The sequence below is a fragment of the Protopterus annectens genome, chromosome 6.part0 (assembly GCF_019279795.1).
Source record: "Protopterus annectens isolate FY-2018-M chromosome 6.part0, PAN1.0, whole genome shotgun sequence".
Taxonomy (NCBI): domain Eukaryota; kingdom Metazoa; phylum Chordata; order Ceratodontiformes; family Protopteridae; genus Protopterus; species Protopterus annectens.
In genome coordinates, this window is record NC_056737.1 from 1,676,160,444 (window position 1) to 1,676,181,127 (window position 20,684).

At 40.4% G+C, this 20,684-nt stretch overlaps 1 protein-coding gene across 1 annotated transcript; it reads left to right on the forward strand.

Moving 5' to 3' along the window:
* Positions 1–14,971: 14,971 nt before the first annotated feature.
* ZFP36L2 (ZFP36 ring finger protein like 2) lies at positions 14,972–18,446 on the forward strand. The gene is made up of 2 exons (XM_044075083.1): positions 14,972–15,218; positions 15,560–18,446. Exons 1-2 carry the CDS (start codon positions 15,168–15,170, stop codon positions 16,763–16,765), a joined length of 1,257 nt encoding a protein of 418 aa, XP_043931018.1. The 5' UTR covers positions 14,972–15,167; the 3' UTR covers positions 16,766–18,446.
* The last annotated feature ends 2,238 nt before the right edge of the window (positions 18,447–20,684 follow it).

The following is a 20,684-nucleotide window of genomic DNA, read 5'->3' on the forward strand; positions in this document are numbered from 1 at the left end:
ACTGACACTGGAGAGGGACGTTCACTTGGAAAAAAATGGATACATCCAGTATTTTCAGACGCAGCTCTCTGCATCAAGCACAATTTCCTTTAAGAGCACACAAGGAACATACACTGGCTGGGAGCTGGTTTTGTGCTTGCTCGCCCTCTCTCTCTCTCCAGATCCGTAATAAGGCTCCCCACAGGCACAGATGTAGGGCTGAGTCCTCAGCCGAGTGTCCAAACCAAGTCCTCCAGCACCCGCTCTGTTAAACCAAGTGCTTCGTGTCCCTGCTCCAAGTAGCTGACACACACACATACATACACCTGTGAAGGGCTGGCACAGATTTACTAGCTATGCCACCTTCTGCCCACACTATAAGGTAGTTACACCTCCACCAGACACTCTAAAGCCAGCTACTCCAAGGCTCTTACAAGGGTGCCCAATTATACTCAGTGAAATTAATATTAATACAAATGGTAATGTTTGGCCAATGTGGTAAGGCTTTCAGGAGTGGCCAGAGCTGTCATTAAATATATATAAGTACTCTCAGAGATTAATATATTCTATAAAAAAACAGACACAATGAAAAATATATTTAATAATAAAAGAACATGAAAATACTAAATATCTATTTACAATAAACACCAGAGTTTCAATCACAGGAAATATTAAAAATAATACAGGTAGACAGGTTCACACAGTTACAGAAAAACAATACTTTCTCCTGACTGATTTAAAGAATTATTATTCCCTGAATATGTACTAGAGGAAGTGAAGATGTAGTATGTGAGGTGTCCTTCCTTGTCAGGTTACAAAACAGACTGCTCTGAGACTTCAGTCTCACCTAGAATTAAAATATAATTTTTAGTGATGGATTACAGAATGACATCACATACATCTGGGCATCTGACTTCTGGTTCCCATGTCACCCCCCCCCCCCAGCCAGAAGCTGTCAGGTTTTAGCACACATGTCAATAATACACACACAGAGCATCCTGCTGAGATCTACTGCAGCTCCAGGAAATCATAAAACTATTTTAATCTTCTACCCTTCCAGAGTAGCAATTGGTTCACTGATATAGACAATACAGAAGGCTTCCTAGTGTTTGTTTTCTCAGGCATTTTGTCACTGGCTGCAATTAGAACTGTAAGGTGCAATCTTTATGGCCTAGGCCCAGTAATTTAATTTCAGAACATTTTTCAAAGTTAGCTGCAGCTGGACTGTGACTAACCTCTTCTTTTCCAGTATCATCTGTTAAAATATATACATTTAATTCAGTTGCAATACAGTAAGGACCCACTGTTGATATATTTTTAACACAAGCAACTTTACAAATACATTTTCAACACAGGCATCTATCAGTTTGATATACAAATTACATAGAACTCTTTACAAAATTCCAGCTAGCTGTGCTGGCATATGTTACACATACTCCTGGCATAGCTGGCAATACCTCACATTATCACACATGTAATCAATTTTGAGGAAACCCATACCTCCTTCAGAACGGGGAATATATAGTCTTGGTATGCACTGCGGCTGCAGGTTGAGAAGTATGATTCTGCTGGAGATTTAAGTCCCTAGTTCAGGTATTAGAAGAGCTATGCGAAGATATGGGAAATCGGGAAGGAAAGGATCCCTAATGGTTTGGAATGCAAGGCATAATTCAACCCAAAAGACTCTACAATAATCCAGTTAGAGGGACAGTGCTTCAAGCCTTTCCTCATAGCTCAGGACTTTAGGTCAACAATCTTCTTGATAGGAATATATGGGGCCTTTCCAGCTGCTTAATATATCTAGAAAAATTACATCCTGAAGAAATTCAATAATTTGTCTAATTAGGATAACATACAGATGGATGATGGCTTCTTTTTAGCTAGATTATATGCCTTTGGACATTAGCCGTTCTAAACAGAAAGATTCTCTAGCTGCTGTTGCTATATGGTAGCATGATTACCACCTTTTCAGATATCAATAGTGGGACTTTTTATACAGATGGAGAGAGAGAAGCATGACATCTTGCAGGACAAACATACCCACAAACAGTGCAAAGGGCTTGACTTTGGTGCTGAATAAATGCTCAGACTTGAAGAATTTGAACTACTTCTGTTATTTTATATGATGGCTCAGATATATTATGTTTTATGCAACTATTAGAGCTAGTTTAGAAAAGATTTTTGGCTTCAAGTTTCATGACTTTATCATGTTTCATTTTTTCCCCCGGAAGACACAACTGGCCAAATAGGGACTGTCCTGCCTAAATAAAGGGAGGCAGGTGGTAACCATACATGGTGGTTGATGGACAGGGAATTGTCAACCCATGCTCCAATATCCTGGACTATATTATCATTTGGAAAGTGGTATAGGCAACAACATATTTTTGCATTTAATTTTAACCCTTTTCCATTCATCAGCTGTTTAGCAGAGTTAGTCCTTGCTGTAACGAATGGATATCAGATGAAGAACTGATAATAATGCCCAGATTGCTATCATAAACTCTTCCGCTTTTGATCGAATCACTTTTACATGAACTGGGTATCAGCAAACTTTTTTAACACTTAGGTGTTAGCATTTTGGGGGCCCCTGAACACTTCCAGTCTAAGTATCACCCTGTTACTTCCACCCCATCCTAAGCAACTTCTTAGTTCATGATGCAGAGGTTTAGGAATATGCACAAAGTGAGCTGTAGCTACAAAGCTCTTACATAACAGGACTGTGTACCACACTGTGTTGCTCCATCTCACAGATGGCTGTGACATTCACAGTGACTGGCATTTAGTTGCAGCAACTATACATTACAACAACTCTACATACAGGCCTGGACTGCTGCCCCCCCCCCCCCACACACACATCCTCTGTATTCCCCCCATCCCAAGCTCCCCACACCATGCTCATTAGTTCTTTCTTCTTTTTCTCACATTTTGCCATACTCTTCAGCATTTTTAAGAAGTCATGACTTTCTATATGTTCTGATGTGCATGTTAAACTTTGTTTTTTTTATTTTTCTTTTTACACAACCATTTCATCCGATGATGGCTTGAACAGAAATTATTATTAAGTATTACTGTTCAACTTTAGTTTTCCTTGCATACTTTCAACACAGCTTATCAGACCAAGATAGCACAGTAATAACCATTATGAAATAACTCAATTGGGTCCCTGAATACATAGGGTTATAGATGCTCGGAGGCACATTTTAGAATGTTTTTCCATCATTTTAATAAAATGGTGACCTTAACAAAAAACATTTGTTAGAAAAAATTTTCAGTCTTGTTTTTCATTCAAGGAAGAAATAAGATATGCCCAAGGCTTAATGTTCACAACTATGGTTATACCACCTGTCCTTCTTTATGCAGGACAGCCCTTATTTGAGCATTTGTGTCCTGGTAAAAGACTTAAAAAAAATTATGAATGTCCTGAGAGTTTAGGATTGAAAATATTTCATAAGTTTCCTTTATTAGTTGCTAAAGCAATTGCTTTGTATCTGAAACACCTAAATATTATAAAGAAACACACAAATAAGCAGAAGTGTACAAGAACAAGCTTTTATTTTGGCATAAAAAATGAAGTCCAGACCTTTGTGTTACTTGTGTGCATGGTTTATCATGCAAAGGTTTATGTTTCCATAAAAACAAATGTCACACTTTGGACAACTCAAAATGTGGTAACCCTAGATTGAAAATGACAAAATAGCAGCTCACAATAAACAAAACAGGCAATTATTTGTTAGAATACACAAATTCTATCTGGGAATATTGCCCCCCCCCACCCAAAAAATAAGATAGTCTGCTTCTTTAACCCTCCTGTGTCAGACTGGGATGAAAGCAGAGGTTAAAATGGTCACAAACATGTATTTCAAGCGACTGCTGTCATACATATACACGGCATGCCACCTCAGTCTTCACCCCTTTCCCCGTTGCAGCCACCTGATTACATGGCTGATGTGTAGCTGTTAGGAAAGTGAAACAATAATGATTACAGTTATGTATTCTACTTTGTTGCTCCTAGACAGTGCACTGCCCTTATCCAAACTTTCTTTGTACATCGCCAAGGTCTGTGAGCAAAACCAGATCATGATTAAATGGAGTCCTAGGCAGGGTAATGGACCAGCTACCCCCCAACCATTCTAGTGTTCCATTACTTGGCTGCCTCTGCCCAGTTACCATAATCACTGTTCAGACATGTCAGTGTGAACACCATTCTCTACCTTACTTTTACAATGCTTGCACAGATTTGCTTTAAAACCTGTATTTCAGATTTTACAGCACAAATCCTGTTTTTTTTTTGTTTTTTTTGCTAAAGAAAACAAAACAAAATAGTCTCACATTGAAAACAGACTTAGAATAAGCAACGGTAAACTTCTCTTCCCTTGAAACTCACATTTTGTGAAAACACATCTGGCCAATAGTGGATTACGTGTACATTTATATCCACAGAAACCCATCAAACCCAGCAATTATAGTTACATTGTTCATAGGTTCATAGTTGGGTACTAGGCTATCGGCCCAAGGGCCTACGTAAGCCTAGCCAACAAGGTTCCCTGGCTTACGCCACCCAAGAAAGCTATTTTCCTGTGCCACTGTCGAGCAGAGACACAGAAGTGATCCCCGGGGTGTATTTCCTATTACCCATCCACTCATCAAGACTTTTCTTGAAGAGTGCTAATGAAGAACTTTGCTTGACATAGATGGGTAGCCTGTTCCAGAGTATGGGAAGTCTCTGGGATAGGAATCTATCCCTCCAGCATGCCCTGTTTATTGGGGTGACAAGGTTTAGGTCCCTAAAGCATGTAGCTCGGAGGGATTGGGATTTCTTTGGGTGTAACATGTCCAACAGCTCTGGGTTTGACATAGCTTTATATGTTAGGCAGAGATCACCTCGGAGTAGGTGATATACTATGGAGTAAAGCTGGAGTTTTTTGAGACGGTCAGTGTAGAGCATTTGTTTGAAGCCAGTAATCTTCTTTGTGAGGTACTTCTGTGGCCTTTCCAGCTGCTGCAGATGTCTTGTGAGGTACATTCCAAAAGGGGCGCTGTACTCTATAATGGGTCTAATGAGTGTCGAGTAGAGAGGAACAATGACCTCTTTTTTCCTGGATGAGAACCCTTTTATGATAAGGTGTGCCACGTAGAAGGACTTCTGACTACTGTGGCGATGTGACTATCAAAGGAGAGACTACTGTCCACCTGGGTCCCAAGGTCTCTTATCACACATTTGGTGTTAAGTAAATTGCTGCCTATGTGGTAGTTCATGGGTACAGTGTTTTTACCAAAGGGATGACACTGCACTTTTTGGCATTAAGCTTGAGGCCATGGCTCTGACACCAGGCATCTGTCTCAACAAGGCCCTTCTGTAGGATGTCCACATCATTTGGGGACTTGACTATGGCTCCTAGTTTGCAGTCATCTGCGAACTTCATTAGCCAGAGGCCTTCTGTGCTAGCCTGTACTTCAGAGAAGTAGATACCAAACAGGAGAGGTCCCAGGATGGAACCCTGTGGTACTCTACTTATCACTGCTTTGAGGTCAGATTTGGAGTCTGCAACTTTTACAGTGTGGGTTCTGTCAGTGAGCCAGTTGGCAACCCATCTTGTGATGTAGGGATTCATACCTAGTTTAGTGAGTTTAGCTATAATTCCATAATGGGGGATGGTGTTGAAAGCCTTGGCGAGGTCAAGACAGGCTGTGTGAACCACCTTACCCTCATCTACGGCTTTGGTGACTGCCTCAAAGAAGTCGATCATGTTCAGAAGGCATGATCTGCATTTCACAAACCCGAACTGGGTGGGATCCAGAGTTCTGAGGTTACCCAATGTCTTTGTTAATGAGTTCCATGATGATACGTTCCATGGCCTTGCAGACCAGGCTCATCAGGCTAATAGGTCGATAGTTCCTGGGATCAGTGGTGGCTCCCACTTTTTGGAGTGGGATAACTGTTGCTGTGCGCCATTCAGTGGGCACAAAGCCTGGTGCGAGGCTATTATTGAACATGGTGCTTAAGTGGAGAGTCAGTTCGTTCTGGCGTTCATGTAAAATGCAGCCTGGGATGTTGTCCGGTCCCATGAATGCTGTGTTCTTGGCTTTAGAGAGTGCAGCTTTTACCTGCATAGTTGTGATTACAGGGACTCTGCATTCTTCCTGTATAGATATGGGCCCTTTAGGGGGTGGGGGTAAAGTTAGCACTGAACCTATCTGCCAGGATGTTGGCAATATCAGTCGGTTCTGTAATTTTCGTGCCTTTCTGCTGTAACTCAGAGCAGATCTGGGTGTTGCCACCGAGATTATTGACATAGCTATAGAATGCTTTGTGGTTGTCCTTAGAATTAGTGGCGATTTTGTTTTCGTAACTAGCTTTGGAGGATCTTATAAGGGATCTCAGCTTCTTACTGAGGCTGACCAGGGAGCTCCTCTACTCATGGGATTTTACTCTCTTTTGCAACAGTTTCTTCCTTCTGTTGTACAGTTTGTTTATGGCAGGGGACTGTGCCAAAAGTTAATGACAATAATAATGACCAAAGTCATATATTTCAAATTTGTTTCACACAGACACAGTAGCCAAAGTATTCCAGCTTAAATCTCTCTCTTGCAGACATACACACGAGCATGCGTGCACCTGCAAAACCAGATTATTCACTGTTCAAAAAATGACTGGATGATAAGAGCATAAGATACTTTCATCCACAGACATCCCACCACAGACATCCCCTCCCCCCAATCATAACCACTTTGTTGACGGTGTACGCCCATTATTGCTATGAAGAAATACATTACATGTACTTAATTGATAGCTTTGGATAAACTATATGAAATTGTATAAAGATAACTATTCTCATACTGCAAAATCCAGCCATATATAATGCAGAAGAGTATTTATAAGAGCGTATCAGTGATAATGCCCAAACATTTCCCAAACTACATCAGCTATGCAACAGGAAATATCTGGCAAACAATGACAACAGGTTCATGGTTACCAGGCATGCAGTGTTGGAGATCATTAAGGAGCCTAACACAAATTCCCAATTGCTCCAAAGCAAAGTGCTGAATGATATTTATGGTAAACTGGTGAAACTGCTACATTGTTTCAATATTGTCTGGTAATGGGATATTCTAACTAGTTACACTGACTGCTGCTAAATAAGTTTGGTTGCAGAGTCGCAATGTATTTGATTTTGGTGGCTTTTAATGGGCTATGTTAACTAGCACTGTTTTCTGTACAATATTTATGATGTCTATGCTCATTTTGATGTCCTTATTTTGTTGATTTTAGTCTTATATTCTTTCCTTTTGTCTTCTTTGCAACATTTAGCGCCACTGACCACCTGATTGCCTCTGGTCTTCCCCATCCCACTTGTGCGAGTGAGGACTTCTCTCACTCCAGCTAAAAGCAAAGGACACTATAACCAATAATAATAAAAAAATAGAGACTGCAACCTGTGCAACCAGAGTAGGTGCCTGCTTTTGTGACTACTGTTAAGCCTTGTTAAAATCTGTTACAATCAGCTAGGTGGCCTACCCCAGGGGCAACAGCTGCAAACCGTCTTCCTCTTAGCTCCCCCCCTTCATCCACTTCACTGTTTGTTGTTACAATTTGCTTAACTTACCTGTTTCGTTACGTTACCGCAGTGGTGGTGCTGCGGTAGTGTTATCGCCTCACAGTAAGACGCTGTCCAGTTCGATTCTCAGCTAGAGCATCTTCTGCATGAAGACATGCATGAATGGGCGTACATTCGTTGAAGGTTGTGCATCAGGGCTGGTAACTCGGCACGTAAAAAATCAACTACCAATCATTAGCGCACCGGAGTTCTGCTGTGGAGACCCCTAACCGGGAAAAGCCGAAAGACACAAACAAACAAACCTGTTTTGTTATGTTAAGGTATTAAGCCACCCTTAGTAGAGTCATAGACTTCAGTCCCTCCCCTCAATACTTATTTTTCACTAATTAAACACCAAACAAAGGTGCAAAGTCTCAAGCTGCTTTTATCTTTAGCTACATAGTGTGCAGCAAACAAACAGCAAAGGGGAATACAAATGTAAAAAAGAATAAAAGTCACCATTGCAGACTAGTAAGCAGCATACAACTTCTACTTGTGGTGTACTCTTACGGATTGTTTTTCTTAGACAAACTTCCAATCCTCGAACAGGGTATACTACTTAACACAGCTTCCTGTCTGTAGAAAATGGCTGACAACCAAGTAACTATAAATCCAAAACAAAAAAAAAGTTACTTCTCTTTTTTCCCCCAAAACCCTCTCTAAATTCAAAACAACCTTCACTGTTTCTTCTCTCGACAATACTATCATACAACCTGACCCACGTACTAAACTTCTTGGTGTTATTATCGATGACAAATTAAAATTTGATACCCATATTCAGCACTGAATCAAAAAGACCAATGAAAAACTCTACAGACATAAAAAATGCCTAGCCCCTGACTCTAGGCAGAAACTAGCTCAGGCTTTCCTCCTTCCGTGTCTACTTTATGCCTCCCCCATCTTTTCACATCTACAATCTACCTTTTTGGCTAAACTGTGTCAATCATACTACAGTGTTGCAAGATTTGCTTGTAACCAACCCTACAAATCTCATCACTGCTATGCACTAAAACAACTCCAGTAGCTTGACTTCCCCCAGCACCTGCTTCACTGCCAGCTGCAAATGACTCATACTCTACTCTTAAAACCCCTTTTCCGGTCCTGCTCTATCATCACTAATATCACATTATACTCCTCCCAGAACTCTCGGCAGCTCTGGCCAGCTCCTTCTGGACACCTATAAACCAAACAAAAATATTGGTAAACTTCTTTACAAATATAGTATTTCCCATGCATGGAACAAACTCCCCATTAACATCTGAATCACTTCTGACATAAATCTCTTTAAATCCTAACTTAAAACTTTTTTCCTAAATGCCAACACCTGTCACTGCAATGATTCCCACTTAAATCCCATCTTACTACCTCTCGCACTTTTAACACCCACCCATTGCAACTGTCTTATCTCATTTGCATCTCTTTCTCTTTTTGTTGATTAAACAAAAAAAAATCTAATTTTTGTACTGCATGTTATGCACATTATTGTAATGTTTATGTAAATGTCATTCTCAGGACTTTTGTAAATTTCTAATGTTCTCATGTAAAGCACATTAGTGTAATCTTTGCATAAAACTTCATTGGCAGATGTTTTTTTCTTTTTTGTAACTTTGTTATAACTGCCTGGAGCTTTTCTCCTTGGGTCTCCACTGAAAACTGCCCACTGGCTCTGCTGGACTAACCCTGTTAACAAATGACAAATTGTGACAATTGGGGAGAGATGGGTGAGAAGGCTGCCAGCCTAGTCAAATAGAATTTGATATATAATTTTGGCATTTGTAAATAAATGTAAAATACAGGCATGTTTTCTTGAATGTAAAAGAATACTGTGAAATGTGGAACTGCAAAATATGTGACATCATTGCACTCTACTGGCCTAGTGAAGCATGTTGTGACCCTTTCTTGTTAGAATTCGGCTCCAGTGCATCTGGATGAAAGTTTCATGCCCATTGTTTTAAGGCTAAAGTTTATGACCAGAATTTACATGTGGATGGTTTCTGTTAGAATATACATGTGAAATGCCTTCTACTGTTGTAAGTTTCTGAGCAGGTGTTAGATTGCTAAATAATGCAATTTGTTTGCCTGGGAAAACCTAAGTGTCAGCATGATGTAATTTGGGAGGGACCCAGCAAACATGTTTGTTAGTAATGTTTAAATACTATTTCTCACAAGAGACTTGGAGCATTTTGATCTTGGATATCTAACTCAGCACTCTGCCTACGCTCACATGTATGTTTTAGCACTGTGATTTCTTGTAGGAATAGTTAAAGCTAGTAAAGATTAATTAGGTATTTTTCTTTGAAATCAGACCTGTCCTACTGTATTATTTTAAGTTTCTGTGTGATCTCTGAACTCTTCGATATCTATGTGGTATAGTAGTTTTGTCTTGTGTTTTAATTATTTATTATTAAATATTTTAAAACCTTCTACCTGTGGCTGGTTTGTGCAGAGATAAGCTCTAGAGTATATTGCATATTTATAGAGGTTACTGTAATAGGCCACTCTAAAGTAAGCCTTGACTGTTAGTCATACTACCATTGGATTATAATATTGCACAGTAATAAGTGGACACCCTTTAAGGGCCTTTTAGTAGCTGATATTATTAACTGGGTGGTGGCAGGGATCACTACCGTATGGTCTGGGTAAAGGGGCACAGCTGGAGAATCTGTGTCAGCCTTTCCCGGGAGTGTCTGTGAAGTTGTATAAATACTTATCTCAAAGTGTGTGTGTGTTGTGTCAGCTACTTGGCAGGGACATAAAGCACTGGTTGGACAGAGAGGGTACTGGAGGGTCTAGCTTGCCCAGCTAGGCTGAGACCTGGGCCCTATAGCTGTGCCAGTGGGGAATCTTATTGGGGACCTGGTGAGCAAGGGAGCAACCAGCCCCAGACTGACTGTGATCTCTGTGTGCACTTAGGGGAAATTGTACTTTACTGTGTGTGTATTAGTTATCCTTTCCTCTCTTCTATGAGATGACCTCCCTGGTGTTAGTGGTGAGGATTGAGACTCCTTGATTGCTGGCAAGGGCACGGGCGTCACACAAATAAATAAATAAAATAAATTGTCTGGTTAAATGACTTGCTCAATGTCCCACAGGAGGTAAACGAAGGTGGAAAGATTCAAACCCTGCTCCCTTGACATAGGAAGCAGCCCATTAACAAGTTGGAACATTAATCCTCACTGATAACTGCCAGATGTTTTTTTTTTTTAAGTAAATCCAGAAATCCTTTAGAAACTGATCTTGTACAGACTGTATGACAATGACTACATCAGAGATTCTGAAGATCAGACACTTCTGATCATCACTCTGAATAATGCAGACTACTGTATATGACTTGTGAATGTTAAACCCTTTGCATTTGCTGGAGACCCTAAAGAAGGCACTGCAAAAAAATATATTACTAAAATGCAATATGGCTTGACTATATTACACAATCCGGACCAAATAATGAATTAATTCATTCTTTGGTGCAATGAATAAATCAAAACAATTAATGGCACTATAAATATTGCAGCAGTAGCTTTTGTTCAATAACTCAAAAGTTATGCACACAGTAGAAATATTTTGCATACAGCATACTTTTTTGGGAGAGGGTACTTGCTTGCAGGATACCTGCATCTCAATTTGACCTCCCTGTGTCCTCTGTCAGACTACTCGATCTAAATCACTTAAAATGTTAGAGCAACAGGTTTTGCATCAAAATGTATTCTGTGTGCCAGATGAAATTGGGTCTGGTATTTGGATTAAGACTCTTACTACTCTGACAAGCCCTGTATTAAAGTGGGACATTACACTCTGACAAGGCCTGTATTAAAGTGGGACATCACACACACACACACACACACACACACACACACACACACACACACACACACACACACACACAGTCAATAGCAAAGTTTTATACTTTTTATTGCTCAAAAAAATGTAAATCCAGACAGAGTTTCATACTTATTGTCCAAAAAAAATGTATGTTGATGCAAAATGTGTTAATCTAAGTTGTTATTGTGTCTTTTGGCTTTTCCTGGTTAGGGGTTGCCACAGCGGAACTCCAGTCCGCTAATGATTGGCAGTAGATTTTTACGTGCCAAGTTGCCGGCCCTGACGCACAAACTTCAACGAAGGTACGCCCATTCAAGCATGTCTCCACACAGAAGACGCTCTAACTCAGAATCGAACAGGACAATGTCTTACTGTGAGGCGACAATGCTAGCAGCACCACCATTGTTAATCTAAGTGAATTACAGTAATATTAAAAAAAATGGAACCTTTATTCTGCTACTATTTTTGGCTTTGCCCAGAATTACTAAAAAAATAATTTGAGAGTTATAGAACCTGGTATCCTGCTGGCATTCATAAAACTCTAAAAAAAGAAAACCATCCCTGAAGATTTGGAGAATCTACTCTTCTTAAAATCCAAAGTAAGCACTAAAATCAGCTATTATGGGCTTCTGACCTCTCGCACTTACCTTGCTCGTGTTCATTCACTGATAATTAGCCTTATCCTAATATCAGAACCCTGTTTCGGATAGAGCGTGATCAGAAAATTAAGAATCATTTTTTTTAATTATTTCTACCCAACATGTAGCAACTGGTGGCCCCACATAATCAATGATGATTGAGGGTGCCCTGCAGCCATGGGTACTGCAGGTGTCTAAAGCTGGCCATGACTGCAATTTTAGAGGCAGGAATACCCACCAGTAGGATTTAACTAAGTCAAGGGCACTATCCATCCATCCACAACCCCTTTTTCCATTTCCGCACATGGAATTGGTGCGTCTCCGCCAGGGTTCTCGGACGCCTAAAGCCAGCTATGTTGCCACTGGCATGCCATTAAAAAAAAGGTACTTAAGTATTATCGCAGCCACTCTGCGAGCCTGGGGTAATTCGCAATGTTTTCATGAAACGATTAGTGTTAAAACTCACAAGGGGTGTGCAAACTAACTACTTTTCAGTGACATTGCTTGTGAGGCTGGAAGAGGGAAAACGGAAAAATCCCTCTCCCTGGGTAGCATCCTTTACCAACGGTTTTGAACTGTCACGGTAATACTCTGTCAGGAATGACTAAGCACGGCCCACCATTAACAGTGGCCAACATCAACAGGTCTTGCAGTTTGTGAAATTGTGTGTCGTACAGTAGCAGATGAATAAGGGGCAAGTGTCATTGTTCCACATGCAGACAACTTTCACTATCATATCTTGTATGCATACTTTTTACAATGCAGCAGCCTTACACAGGGAAGTAAATATGTACTTCACTGTTAAAAAGGAGTTTGTGGCACAGTTCCCAAGTAACTTTGACAAAAGTATTCATATATATATATATATATATATGTGTGTGTGTGTGTGTGTGTGTATAAAAATAAAGAGAGAAAGAAAAGAGATGGGGCCACAACATCCTGGAAGGCGGATGCATATAATGACTTGACAACAAACGTCAACTGTGCCCAACATACCTCTGAACTCTGTTATTTTACCTCCCTCCCTCAAAAGTGATCACGTTTGGAGAAAAGTCGGTGTATTACATTTAATAGTGACAATAATTAGTCATGACTTGTTTTACTTCAGAAAATGTGTTGTAATTCACCATGTCAATATGTTAAGTTAATCGCGCTAATCATCTGTCTCCGATTATTTCTGGATTTGTTCCAGATTGGTTAAGAGATACATTCACAGCGTCCAATGCCAACAGTGCTACTGTCCATCATGAAAACGCAATCACATGACGGGTCAGCCGGACAAACCCACACTTCCCAGAAGGACCGGGGCCGGACTGCTCATTCTCAGATTTTGCTCCCATGTATGCGTGGTGGTAAAAAAAAAGTGCGCAATGAGAAATGCAGGCAGAACAGAACACTAACCACAACGACTCGCAAAGTTAATGTTTAAAACTTCTACGTATAATTCGCAGTTAAACATACTCAAGTACAGAGTGCTTCAACAGTCCCAGCCATGTGACCCATTTTGACCAACGAAGAGCTAGAACTTTATAAACTTGTTGAGTTTAGTACAGGCGATCAGAAATGCGAGTACAGGGAATGTTCTGGGGGTTGGGGTGTGTAAACCTTTTGTTGCCAGAAACCAATGTAAGACGTGGTGTATATTAGTTCCACTTAAGATACTTTGTCATGTCGTTTCTTTGAGACGGCTATGTTGCTTCTTTGGCGCAGTTCCTCGAGTGACTTCTGTTTACTGTAAACTGCATGTAGCGTATAAAAAAGTAAATAAAACACGACGTGAAAATATGAACGTTTGGTCTTGGTATCATTAAAAGTGATTTGGTGCATATTTGTTAAAATTGGGTGAACTCTTGCACCTTGACAAGCGTACGCCCGCACCCCGCTCAAACTGTAATTAGAGAAATCGGAGACTCTAGAATCCGCAGAAGCAAGGTTAAAAGCAAATGCTTTCTTTAAAGCTACATATTAGCTTCAAACCAAGTGTTTACTCAGTTTTTGAGTAATGGAACACTAATGGTTTAACATATTTGCAGCGTTTACTTAGATGAAGATGTGCAATTGCTTTTACTTAAGTTATTCTCTTAGAAATTGCTACTAGCGCGCATTTTTTGTTAACTTTTGAGGAATTATATTAAGACGTAACAGCAGCCTTTCAGTGAAAGACGCTAGTCTTTCTAGTATTAGCTTGTCCGGCTCCTTTGAGTACCTAGATACGATCATTTTATAAAAAATGTCGCGGCCATCTTCTTACCTGTACATTTCTGATGAATTACCACCTCGTATTTTATAAACCTTTTATTCTTTGATATTACATTCTGTTGACCGGTGGCTCAGAGCGGTTGTACTGGTCAGTCATTTGCAAGTAATCCTGCCAACTCATTTCCCGCCTGACTTCCATTTTTATTTCAGGAGCTGCTTGGCTAGTCATAATGTGAAGGATACGGTTACGTTTCGGGGAAAATATGTCCAATTTCTTCGACTTTTGTATACACAACATACGTGAAGCATAAATGTAGTATAGCCAGCAATTTGAACTCTCCCAAGAATATCTACATTTGGGGAACATAGTTAAATGATAGCGTACTACAATTTACATCATTACGTGTCAATATTTATGTACGTTTGCTTCTATGTCTAACTTGGCGTTAGACATGCACATACTGATGTTTACAGCTAACTTAACCATAAAGAAAACATCCTTAAGTTTTCAACGCAGGCTCTGCAGACTCCTCTTATTAACAACCGTTCATACACCACGAGGAAAAAAAAAAACAAGTTGGCTGGGAAATGGCGGCAGCCTATCAGCAGTAAGAAAAAAAAAAGGTTACCCCAGCAACCTTGGCTGAGCTTTCGCGGAGGCGTTCCTTAAAAAAATTGGAGCTTTGGTCTGGTGACCTCCCACCAGGAGCACGTTGGAGCTTATACCGTTTATATATGAGTAAGCTTGTTTAGCTGAGTTCCAGCAGTCTGCTGTTGCACTGTTATTCGAAAGATATTAGTTAAGAATTACAGACTGACGCTTTTAGTTTTTATTATTATTTTTTTATCAGCCAGGGGTTGTGCTGGTATTGCAGACCTTCTGAAACAATCGCCTGGTTTGCCCCACTGGAGGTTCTGGACACTGTTTGCTACAAATATGTCGACGACACTTCTCTCAACTATTTATGACTTCGACTACTTGTGCAAGGTAAATCTTATGTTCTGCAGAATGGTCAGCAGAATAGTGTTAACGTTACTGACGCTGAAAGAACATGCTTGCCCGAGTTTTCTGTGGAGTAATGCAAGTTTTTGATGTTAAAAATGTTTGCAAGAGTAAATTCCCGATTATTCAAAGTGCGGTTTTGGAAACTGTTAAACTAGATTAGCAGAATAGATGTGTTAAACTAGATTAGCAGAATAGATGTGTCTTTGGTTTCAGGTTCTTTATTGAATGATTTTGAAATCTAGATTGTTTACTCAAGTTTAGTTTTGTTTAAAGCTTTTTTTTCTGTTTTTGTTTAAAGCTTTTTTTCTGTTTTTGTTTTATAGCAAACAGAACGATCCTTGAATCTTAATCTGAGTAGTATGCTGGATAAAAAGGCGGTGGGATGTCCGGTGAGCACCAACTTCACGCCCTCCTTTCTCCGGAGGCATTCGACAAGCAATTTACAGACTCTGACTAACAATAACAATAATTCCAGTAAGTTTTCAAGTAGCAATGTCTTCTGCAACAATCTCAAGGAGATGGCGGCAGTGGCAGCTAGCACAGCCTTGATGAACAAAGAGAATAAATTCCGTGAGCGCTCCTTCAGTGACAACAGCGGGGAGCATCGCAACAGCCAGCAGCAACAGCAATCTGTGCAGATCAAGGCTGGGGGCTGTGCGCAGATAAACTCCACGCGCTACAAGACTGAACTGTGCCGTCAGTACGAGGAGAACGGCATGTGTAAATATGGCGACAAATGCCAGTTTGCCCATGGTCTGCACGAGCTTCGCAGCCTCACCCGACACCCCAAGTATAAAACAGAGTTGTGCCGCACTTTCCATAGCATTGGGTTCTGCCCATATGGGCCACGCTGTCACTTCATCCACAATGCTGATGAGAGGCGCCTTTCACCGTCCAACGTCAATGGGGGACAGCAGTCCAATGGTTCAGACTTGCGCGTCTTTCACCAGCAACATAGGGAAAATATGAACAATTTTAACCAACGACCCAAATTACAACATAGTTTCAGCTTCTCAGAGTTTTCGAGTTCTCCTGGTTTGGATTCCCCACCGGCACTCCACAGCCCCACCTCGCGAACCCCACCGCCCACCACCTCTTCAGCGGAGGCGGCGGCCGCGGCAGTGGCGTTGTACTGCGAGGAGTTGTTGTCCGCCCCGCCATTTTCATGTGCCAACAATGCTTTCAGCTTTTCCAGGCGGGACATCTGTAGTCTGCTGACTCCACTCGCTGTTCAGACTCAAAACTTTGGCTGCCAGTCCCATGGATATTTCTTGGAGAACCAGACTAGGGGTGGCACACATTCTTCCTACACAGATTTATCATCTCCCACCCTGGCCACTAGGCGATACTCAGAGTCCCCCGTGTTGGGTACATCCCCTCACTCACCAGATTCCTCACCAGATTCCCTCTCCGACCAAGAAAGTCAAAGTGGCTCAACTCTCGGCTCTTCGGGGAATGTTAGTGATTCTGAGTCGTCAGCTGTGGATATGAACCGACGACTTCCTATCTTCAGTAGCTTTTCCGATTAGTCCACAGTAGCCTTTTACAGTTGTGATATATGCAGGGAAAAAGTGCGACACTTGAAGACAGGGTCTGCAAGCTGTCAGTTTTGCAGTCCCCAGTTTTGGGAAGTGAGTAAAGGATGGTATCGCACCATCTTCGCAGACAGGAAGGTGAAAGGACAGTAAATGAAAACTATTTTTTTTTGATTAACTATAAACTTATTCCTGAGTTGATGAGCACCAGAAGAGACATTCCATCTCCTTAGTAATGACTGTGAAACACGCTAGAAAAAGCATTACAGCAAAAGTTACCAAAGGGCCCTTTGCAGTCTGCAGGGATCTTTGCCTTATTTGTTCCTAACCCTGCCGACTTTGAGCCCTGGAGAATCAGTGCTGCAAATGTAGTTCTCCAACTCCAATCAACTACTAACGAGTCTGAGAAACTCAAAGACTGAGCTTAAAAATCCTGCCAAGAATATGCCTTGATTACACGAACTTTGTTGGGTAAAAAGTGCTAAAATTTCATTCCAAGAGTTTTAATGTTGGTTCCATTGTTACCACCTAGTGGAAATGTTTATCGCATAACTTTTTTTTTTGGGGGGGGGGTCTGAGTAGTTCATTGTTGGAGAAAACTGCTGATTTGACTTATTTTAGCTGTTTGTTCCGAGTTTGTGGCAACAGTGCACAACTCATCATGAAACTATTTAACTTATTTATTATCTTGTGAAAAGTATACATTGGTAATTTGTTCGTACTGTATTTATCGGGTATGATGAAAAGCAATAGATATATATTCTTTTATTCTGTTTAAATTATGATTGCCATTATTAATCTGCAGAACGTGGAGTGTATGTTCTTTTCACAGTAATATATGCCATTTTGGTTTTGTAACTTCACTTCGTTATTTTATTGTAAATGAGTAAAATCTTAATTTAAGAGATTGTTAATATTTATTTCATTAATTCGTTTCTTGTTTACGTAAATCTGAGATTGCGTGGTTTCTATATACGTATAGAAATCTGATTTTGATGCTGTGGAAGTAGTTATTTTCTTAGAATGTAAAGTAGCATAATGGTTGGTAAGACCGTCCAGTAGTCTTGAGATTTGTCTGACTGGGTTCAGTGTGAGATGCCTAAAATTTGGACTAAACCAAAAAGTATTTTTATTGCTTCAGTAACACTGTGATAACAAGTGCCAGAAAATGTAGCAATAAGTGGGCCCAGTATTTTTCCCCGTGTGCCTTTACCGGGCCATTTTTGCCTTAACCAAATAAGTATTTCTACTGTGATTTAAAAAAAAAATAATTTGAATGAAAGAGAAGTGTTTTTAATTTCTTACCACTGTAAGCTAAGGTGCTTTTCATTTTTTTTTCTTGTCAGAGAGAAATGTCTGGAGTATTAAATATTCATTTTTTTCAGCTCACTTTTTTCCTCTCCTCTATATAATCCCCGGACGGTGAGTGTATGGATCGTTTGATTGTACATAGTAGGTACAGATTTATGAGCACTATGTACTCCTCCCTATATATATTTTTTAATTTTGGACTACTTTAACAGAAGTTTAATGAATGTAACTAAAGGAAAAGGTAAACTTGAGTTGTAACATTTATGGGGAGTCAGTTCACTACAAATCTTGTTTAAAGACTGTAAAATTTGTACTGTAAATGTTTTGTAGTTCTCCCAACAATAAAAAGAAACATTTGCAAAAATTGTCTCTGCTTTTTAGGCAGAAAGATAATGATATTGGCATTTTGAGCTAGAGTGTAAAACTTAAAATGGCTGCACACTGCAAGTTATGTAAACTTCTTAAAATGGCTCCATTCCTGTACATAACACTTGGCAAGTTTGCTGAAGCTAACAGCTGAAGAAGTGTATGAAATCCTTAGACAAAGCACTCTGCATTGTTTGCCTAAGCCACATTTAATTTTCTTTTCCCCACTTGATTTAAGTAGCACGGCAAAGGAGTAGACACTTTGGTTACTGAGCTGAAGTTGTTGTCCACTCCCGGACCTGGAGTGAAATTTATTTATTTTTTTGGTAAACTGAGGGAATTGCAAGTGAATGTTACAACTTCGAAACCTGTAAGCCTAACCTGATAATGCATCACTGTTGATCAGGATGTATATAGTTAAGCTAGCTATTTAATTTTGCTGAGCACCTCATGCAACTCATTTTGAGATTGGGGACACATTTTTAAATGCATGGTTTTGTAGTACTTGTGTGGATTTGTAGTATGCCAAGTTAACAAAACAACTGCAGTGTGTTGCCCCTTATTCCCCTCACCGTTGAATTTTATTGATCTGCACTTTTATCATTGGATAAAATATTGTTTGGTCTAAAATATGAATGTGACTTCACCTTGTAATGTCTGAATAGTTCAAAGGAGCCCCCAGTGGGTTGCTGTTGTAGTGCATAGTCTTTTTCTGTTGCAAGACTGTCAGACATTTTCAAGCCACAGGGTTATGTTACTATTGAGGGTGATGAATGGCATCTGATAGCTTTTAAGGTATTGTCCAGTGTTTTCTGTCATTGCTGGGAAGCCACGATCCATCACTTATTTTCTGCATTTTTTTTAATTTATTGGAATGACTTACTTTGGAGTTTGTGAATGTACTCTGCATGTGCTTGTCACTGCTGGAATCTTGTTAACTGGTGTCTAGGGAAAAGTGATGTTTCCAAAGTGTAGTTGGGGACTGTCCCCCTCGCCCCCATTTGTTTGTATGTATTTATGCTTTCTTTGCAGAGTTGTACACCACCTCCCACTCTTGGCACTGCCTGGGCTGTAGCAAGTTTCTAAGCAGCAAATTTGCTAATGTTTCTAAAAGGATACACCTTTGCTCAAGGTGAACCAATCTCATGTCCTGTTGTAAGTAGTTCCCTCATGTAAGAATGGGAGGGGGGGTAGAGTGGGTTTAGAACAGCAGTCTGGCTGCCCTCCCAACCCTCAAGGAATGTGGGGTGGGGCCTAAGTTTTAGTAATTGAAGCAGAATTGCATGTGTATTATGCTTAAGGGTACAGCAGTCTGCATTCTTGTGGTGGTCACATTGCCTTAAAATAGGTTTTATTCTGATATCCAGAGAGAGTTTAAAACATCTAATCAGCTCAAGTGTTACAAGGGATGATTGCAGCCTGGTGGCGGCAATCTTGTTGACTAGCAGAGGAGGGATTTAAAATGACTGCTGATTGAAACCTGTTAGTACCATGAACCTTCCCCACTGAATTTGGGAAGCTTATGCTTTTTGTGTGGTAATGTCACTACTGTAGTGGCTTGGCAGTGCTGGCATAGTTTGCTGTGGGGGCAGTGGGATACCTTTTCGATAGGAATGTGTGTGTGTTTGTAGTGTAGTTATGTGAATAGATTGATTGCAGGTTAACATGCTAGAGTTGGTAGATGAGTAAGACGGCTAGTGATTAATAGAATGTCAGGAACAAGACTCCCAAGCTTTTACAAAGGGCCCTCCTCTATCCCCTTCTGAACCCACTTTACTTGCATGGTTTAGATGGCTCATCTGTTGGTTGTTTACTAGCAGCGTTTATGGGATACAATTTTCAGTTTTCCCACAAGTGCATTTCTCTCTGCAGAAGTGGTCTCCATACAACACATTGGAGTTGTGAGTTTCCTTGATACATTCCCTTTACTTTCTAATTAAGAATATCACATAGGTGAGTGTGTGGGCACCTGGGTAGGGCCGAGTCCCATTTTTTCTCTGAATAGATACAAAGACTGAACTTCCATTTTGTGGAAATTATAGATAATCCAAGTTGGTGTACTACAGAACCATAGTATGTGATGTAAAAGTATACCACAGTTGGGTGGTTTTCTTGCACTGTGATATTAAACTCTGTAATGTTTGCGGCCCTTTTTATCACTTGGTGGGCAGTACCTCAACTTGTTTGGTGCAGAGGTATGGCTGTTGTATGCCTAGGCTTCTGCCGCACACTATTT